The 7678-nt window shown below is 45.3% G+C and overlaps 1 protein-coding gene across 1 annotated transcript in view; it reads right to left on the bottom strand.

Annotated features, from left to right (window-relative positions):
* Positions 1–606: 606 nt before the first annotated feature.
* Positions 607–7678, bottom strand: part of LOC117183361 (sex determination protein fruitless-like) — a 34992-nt gene continuing 27920 nt past the window's right edge. Inside the window, exon 2 of the mRNA XM_033377064.1 lies at positions 607–2585. Coding sequence (XP_033232955.1) covers positions 2246–2563 — 318 coding nt within the window. The 5' untranslated portion in view covers positions 2564–2585 and the 3' untranslated portion in view covers positions 607–2245. The remainder of the gene's footprint in view (positions 2586–7678) is intronic.

The raw sequence follows: 7678 nt of genomic DNA, 5'->3' as shown, positions 1-7678 counted from the left end.
AAGGGGCGCGTATACTCGTAAATCGACTTGAGCATGGTCCTGGCAATAGAATGACTTAATCTGTAGTTGCTGAAATTGCATGTGTAACTGTAACTTCCAGGACTGGAACTCTCCTAAGTATCGTTGCATGTGAGAACTACTCGAATTTCGTTGCATGTTGCTGTGGGTAGGCCTTTTCTTAGAGTTAAGTTTTATTGTTAGTTTATTGTTTTTAAAGGTTCTTTTTTAGGTTTTTTTTTTTGTATGATTGTCATGCGCACAATGCAGCTAAGTAAGTAGTTCGATGGCCTAAAGCCAGTCCGCTACGGTTTGCTCATCGCATGCATCACAGCAGTAGCACGATCATCCTCATAGTCATCATCATCATCATCATCATGAGTAGTAGTAGTAGTAGCGAAAGCAGTATCCACCGTATCCACAGTATCGGCGATGCAGTTCGAGTTTTAGGTGGCTTCTAGGCTGTTCTACATCACTGATGGTCCACTACTTGGACTAGTCAGTGGCTAGTGGCTAGTAGGGGGCTTACAGTTAAGGTAAAATGGCTTCTCACTTACCGCCTTGGCTGGATGGGTGTGTGGGGTGCATGTTGATTGTTGTTTAGTTTTGTTTTTCTTTAGGTTTATAAGAGAGATAGAGAGATGAAAGCTACTTTTTTGGATTGATTTGAATACTAAAATATACGTTGATGGGTTGCCCCGGTTCGGGTTGAGTGTTGATTGAAGAGCAGCTTCTCCGGGGTGGCGTTGATTGATGATTCTCGGTTGCTCCGGGTTTGCGTTGCTCCGCCTCCACACTTCATCGAATTCTCACAGTTTGCTTGATTTGGCTCTGATTAGTTGTATCTTTAAGTCACTTGAAAAGTGTTTGCTTTACAATTTCTTAAGTCTTAAGTCTAATGGGGGGTACTACTGGGTAGAGTTTTTTGGGCTGGCCAATTGTTCAACTTCTTTGGGGGACACTCCTTCACACTTTGTACTCTTGGTAGTTAAATTTTTGCATTTTACATGGTGCATCTCGCCTGGTGCTCGGTCTATGCCTATGGGCTTAGGACTACTAATAGTGATTAGGCATAAACTAAGTAGTCTACTACATATATTCTATATATATTCATTCGATCTACCTTAACTATAGTGTATATAGTGTTAGTTATTGTTTACCGTATTGCTTTGAAAGAGTATGTCAAGAGTGGTTATTAGGAAATTCTTTGATTGCGATTTACGTATACTTTGAGTTGGGATTAGCTAGGATCGATTAAAGTTATCGTTGCGCTACTAACTTGAATATTTAGAATATCATTCGATTATTGTAAGCGATTAAAGTATTTGTTAATGGGTATACTGTGGACCCGTTCAGTTAGCTGTCTGTAACTACTAAGTATTTAAATGGTAACTCTATTCTATGGCTATGGCTATGGCTATGGCATACAACTCCTTGGTTTTGGCTATATAATACTGTATAATATATTTGCTATATGTTGTGTATATCTTCTATATAACTTGTAAATATTCTGCATATGTGTTAATCGAAATCTAAAGCTGATTAAACTGACTGATTCGAAACTCTAATAATTACTAATTACTTGAATCGTATTGGATTGCTAATACGTATACTTCTGTTTACTGTTTACTGTACTTAATCCTAGAACGGTACAAGTGCTTTTCGAAATGCTCTGCAATAGTTACTTGTTTTCTTATAATACTCTCATTACTTTTATCTTTAATCTTTACCTTTTCTTGGTGTCAACTCTTACAGTGGTAGTAGTACTTATCGAAGGAGAAAATACATTATTAACTAGGGATTACATTCTGTAGCGTAGCAAACACTTTCTCTTGCGATTCTCTCTTTATTTCTTTGGATTTGCTTTTACTTGATTTGATGGGTTCAAAGTCCATTGGCAAATGCTTGTGAATAAAAGCTAATATATCCGATATTTGAATGACTCTACATTTTAACTCTAGCTTTTTACTTTATGTTTGATCTTGGGCGTGATATTTTAAGGGCATTTCAACTTTAAACTTTAAGCTTGAATCTTGAATTGCATTGTATAGGAAACGAAATTGGGCTCTTGCGTTTTTGCTGGGTGTCGGTGTTGGTTGATTGAAGATGTGGCAGAGAAGTGGGCTTGACGTGTTGCGGATGATATGCATATCAATTGGTTGGGGGTTCGATTGGGGTGGGGGGCTGGGGTTCACTTCGTTTCTTTGCTCGTCTCGCGCCCCTCTCTCCGCTTAATCCCTTGTGGGGCTTACCTCGGCGATGTGGGCGGCAGCGGCGGCGGCGGCAACGGCGGGGGCGGGGCCCGCACATCTGTCTCGATGTTGCGCTTGTGCGGCGTCTGCAAGTCGAGGGCTGCATAGCCGTGTCCGCTGAGGGCATGGCCATGGCCGTGTCCGTGGCCGTGACTATGCCCATGGGCGTGGGTATGCGCGTGTCCGTGGATATGGCTGTGGGCGTGGGCGTGGGCATGGCCGACGCCTAGCGGGGACTCGCGCGGCCGCAGAGTGGTGGGTGGGCCGCGGAACAGGGCGTACGGATTGAAGTAATCCTGTGACGTGGCCATCATGTTGAGTGCGGTGAACGTGACGCTGTGGAGAAGAAGAAAGGAAAACAATTAGCTCGCAATTGACAAATTATGATAGAGGTATCATGGAACAGGGAGCGGGGAGCGGCAGGGAGCTGCTGAAATTAAAAGCAAACATTGAGCGATTGCTGCCATGTCAATAAACCATTATTATGGCTTACACTGCCCGCCATTCGAACTGACTAAACGATGGACCGTATCCATGTCAGTATCCATGTCCATTATGTCCACGTCCTTTCATGTTTTTTAATTTAATAGTCGTGTCATGTAAATGGGCCCGGCACGCGAATGCATTTAATTCCCGTTGTGAAATGAAATTATTTTAACATGTTCGCTGTGATTGATACTCATGCCAGGACCGGGCCAGGACCCTATATACATCTATCCACTGGCCCCCCCACTCCACTCCACGGAGCCTGTTGCAGATGCAGTACACATGTCGGACACACCATAATTGACAGCAAAGGACATGCCACGAACGGACTGGACTACACATGTAATTAAGTGCCGGCTTGTCGCTTAAAGTGCCAGCCAATTGCCCCCAACACATAACGAGGCGACAAGAGCCGCCGATTTCGAACCAAACGCTCTCCGCAGACAGCCCGGGGCTGGACGGGCCCAAATGATAGATGGCCTCGCCCATTAACAGTTTCAAAAATGTGCCTTTAAGTTCAAGGTTCTCTGTCGGATGAGCTCTCGTCGGCCGAAGGCTCGCTTATCGCTTATCAATCGCTTTCAGGATAGTATTCAAATTAGTATCGCTTTAGGCATTGCCATTACAATTGCAATACCAATCGCTCACCCACATGAAATATAAATTCCTGCAAATTAACCAGCAATCCTGCTAATCCCTCTGATTGTGCCGATTCTGTTGATGTAATCACAAACGGCTCATTATTTCCTGCCCATCAAATCGACCAACACTTGAAGTCACTTGCAATTAAATGCTTACATAGCTGGACAGAGCCCACTTCCCCGACCACACCACACCCACACCCACTTGACGTGTGTTTACGCAATTTCCAACCAATTGGCATCAAGTGGCAAACACATTTGAGCCGCTTTCCGCATGCAAGACGGGCTGTGGCGAGCTCCGGGCCCATTTCTCAGCCGCAATTATGGCGCCCGGAACGGTACGATTACCCCAACAGCAACAGCAATAACAGTAAACACTCGGTGGAGTGACCAATGCGAGCTCAGCTTTTTTAATGAACTCTTCCTTCCTTCTTTTTCTGCACTGCTCCTCGTCGCATGTCGCATGTCGCGTTGCATTGCGTTGCCTTTTTGCATAATTTAACGCGACAACGACAGCTCAAGTGCTGACTGATTTTCCGCCTCGCTGACTGCCTGGCGAGACGTCAGCGATCTTGGGAATGGAGGTGGGGGATTCCTGAGAGGGACTCCGATGGCGACTGCGACTAAGGAGAAGTCGATGATGGTTGCTTTTAACTTTTGCATAATTACGTGTAAGAAAAGAACATTTTCAGCTCTCGGATTTGTCCGCAAAGTTCGGAGATGGTGGATTGTAGATGGTAGATGAAAACTTTACAAGGAGGTGGTGGCAGCCCCAGCATATCAAAGAAACACGCTCCACTCAGCTCGCGGCACGCAGCGTGCGAATTGTTTTAACTTACTTGGCTCAACTTTTTTATGGCAACGCACCGCGACACTAATGGCACACCCCCAGAGTGTCATTGGGGAAGGGGACAGATCGCACACACACTCCCACAAAAAAAAGGGAAAACTATTACGAAATCCATGGTCGACTACAGGTTACCTGGTGCGCCGACTTTGTAAAGGCTTTAATAGTCCCCAGAATTCAAAGGTTCTCCACAGACAGGTTCGCCGAGCAGGGTCGGAATGGCTTCCTTTTCCTGCCGGTTAAATACATCTACGCGAATATACTCTTCGAATACCTGTTAACAAAGAAAAAAAACCACACACATGGGTAGGGGTGCACACACTCTCATGGCCGGAAGAAATGTGGAGCAATAGCGTCAAGTGCACGCAGTCTGCTGCACTGCATCGAGTGTGCACGGGCAGGGGCAGCGGCAGCCGGGAGCCGGGAGCGCCTATATAGGCCAGACGATGTGTGGCAGCAACAGCCACGGCAACGGCAACACCTTCGCGCATTGGTGTCACCTACTAAACTGAGCATTGAGCGCCGAGCACCGAGCACCGAGCACAGAGCACATAACACTGAGGCCCAGCAGAGTACTCGGGAATCAGGGTATCAGGCAAAGTAATCTCTGTTCTGGAACGCTTTTTAGAACGCTGCGTCGCGTCGGGAGACGCTGTGGGGCTGTTAATGAGTCAAGATATGATGCATTTGTATGCGTGCATATACACAGCCACAGTGTATGTGTGTGTGTGTGAGGTAGGGCCTAAGTGCGTTGGCGTCAAGCGTTGAAAGCAGGCAGACGGCAACAATGGCAGCAAACAACGGTGCCGCCGCTTTTTGTTGCCTACATTTGTGCGCGGTAGAGATTGAGAGTTCTGGGCAGACAGACTGGCACACCCACACACATATTTGCATACGTACAACGTACGTGCACTCACATATATTTGGATGAACAGTGATGCGGCCTTTGGCATGAGTTTATTACAAAATAGCGAATTTCACGGTTACTGGATTTCGTTTTTTATTGCTGTTTCCTGAGGATTGTATGTATAATTAAGGAATTTCTTAATTTCTTTAGTGACTTCATAAGGGATGACTTTAAGTTCTAAATCGAACTCTATATATGAATGCAATACTGTTTCGGTTTAATTTAAATTTAAATTCATCAATAAATGCGGCGCTTAGCAAATGAGACACTCCTCTCAAATGAAAATACGAATTCTGAGCCAATTTGGAATCGATTTGGTACTAGTTTGATACAATAGTTCTGCCCTTTGCAGTGACTTGTCTATCCCCTGAATGTGATCACGCACTCATCCCTAATTCGCTCTTGAGACACACTCGTTGCCGGCTTTTGTTGTGGCATCGATGAAGGCGTTTACCCCACAAGGTCTGCATAATGCATGCAGGGAAATATATAGATGGATATTATTATTAAGGGCTCTGCCTCGTGTATGGGAAGTTCGCAGTGGGCTGTCATTATGCCTTTGCCTGAGCTCCAATTAATTGAACCACTTGAGGGGCTGGCAGCAATTTGTATAAGTAATGTCAGGCGTAAGGCCGCAGAGAACTTTCCCAGCATTTAAGAATTGCATTTGTTATGTATCATTATATTCCCCTTAGCTTAAATTTTTTTTTTTGTTTAGTTACAAAAGTTATTTTTTGCTCGCTATCAGCGGGCACAGTGCAACTTTGGCTGACTTTTGCTTGACTCTTTGCTTGTGGCAGTAACTTGGCTGGGGACTCAGGAAGGAACTGTTGCTGCCCCAGGGAGCGGGGAGATAATCCTTTTTAGTGCTTTATTGCTTTATGCCGTTATCCCGTTGCTGGCTGTGGCCTGGCTCTTTAAGACTGCAATAAATTGAATTTGCGGCCAAGGAAAATGTCCTTTCTCAAAGCCAAAAGCCCGAGACCGACCCCAGGGCCCCAGCTGTGGGGCCGTTCGTCAGCGGTCTACTTGTTTAGTCAAATGCTTCAGTTGTTAGCTGATTTGTACTCTCTGAGCTCTGCCCCAGCTCCAGCCCCCGCTGTTGATGGACTCCAGCACTCTCTGTTTGTGGCTTGAAGCTTGGTTGCCAAACGGCTTTGACTGTTTTCCACTCGACTATTTGATTAGTTTTATTGAAAATGTTGTTTTGTTTTCCTTATTACATCATGACAGAGTGCGAGTGCTGCCACGTCTTTGTGCCACCTCCCCACCACCCCACACGCCACACTCCACACGGCTGGGGTGTCGTCACATTTTTGGACTGCAGCAGGACCGCATGTGCGTGGCAGCCAGTGGTGCTGCTCGGTTTGTTTGCATGCAATTCCGTAAAGTCCTGTGCGTGCATTCAGGTTATTCCGCCAGCTCAGGCGTTTGACATGAAAAATGCATTTTATTGGGATTATTTTTATATCGTGCTCGGAGGCCCTCCGGCCCGTCGCTTGCCGCAATTAAATCAGCGTCGCTCGGCACGTGGAAAGCCATTAAAACATATGTTCAAAATGCAAATACAATTAATTTTACATTTATGCTTAGTCCGGCGTATCCATGGCCGTGTGCGTATGCGCTGCGGGGTGCTGCTCATTATTTTAACACGATTTCAGCAAGTTCTCACTCAATTTTCGCACTTTTTAATTCAATTTCTCCATTTTAGCAAACAATAACCATATCTACGCATAACAGAACAAAAAAAGGTGTTAGTCCTTTGTGGAGCGGTCGCTGTTAATAGCCAATTACGTGCCCGGTTTTCACATGCCTGTGTGTGTTTGTGGGTGTGTGGGTGTACGGGCGTATGTGCTCTCGTCCATTTTGGCACACGTCCATAGCCGGATCCGTATCGTGGTCGTGGCCGCGTCCTGAATGTCGCTACGTGCTTGCCTTTCAAACTTTGCGATTTCATCAGGAAATTTATGCCCCCCGGTCCCCTTTTCCCTCCATCACTTTAAAACTATAACTTTCATTGTTTTTGTAATTTCATTATTAGCTTTGGACAAAATTCAGCAGAGTTCCGTTAATGGACACTCATAAATAGGTATACTTCTATATTGTACGCTTTAGTCACTCCTCATACGGTCAGAGGTAATTTTTTGAGCTGAAAAGTTCGATTAGTTCCTACATTTATGAGCAGGTTTTTAGTACATTTAAGCGAATAACAACTATTCAGATCATAGGATTTATTGGGAACACACTAAATCGGACACAAATTCAGCATCACATCACTTGAAAAAACTTGTTACCGACATAAAATCTTGATCAGTGCGCGTTGCAAGCCATGCCTTGGATGTATTGTTCAGGGTGACAGCTGTAACAGAGCGACAGCGATGCAGCGCGCTGTTAGCATTCCAGGTTAACAGCCTGTTATCGCTTCCGGCTTACAGCCTGTTATCGCTACCGGCTTACATCCTGTTACCGCTTCTAGTTACAGCATTTCGTTAACAGCGTAAGGCCTAAGCTCGCAGCTACAACGGATTGTTAACTCTCGCACTCGACC

This window comes from Drosophila pseudoobscura, chromosome 2, assembly GCF_009870125.1.
Source record: "Drosophila pseudoobscura strain MV-25-SWS-2005 chromosome 2, UCI_Dpse_MV25, whole genome shotgun sequence".
In the NCBI taxonomy this organism is placed as follows: Eukaryota; Metazoa; Arthropoda; class Insecta; order Diptera; family Drosophilidae; genus Drosophila; species Drosophila pseudoobscura.
Note: the sequence above shows the minus strand (reverse complement) of the source record. Positions and strands in the feature narration are given on the sequence as shown.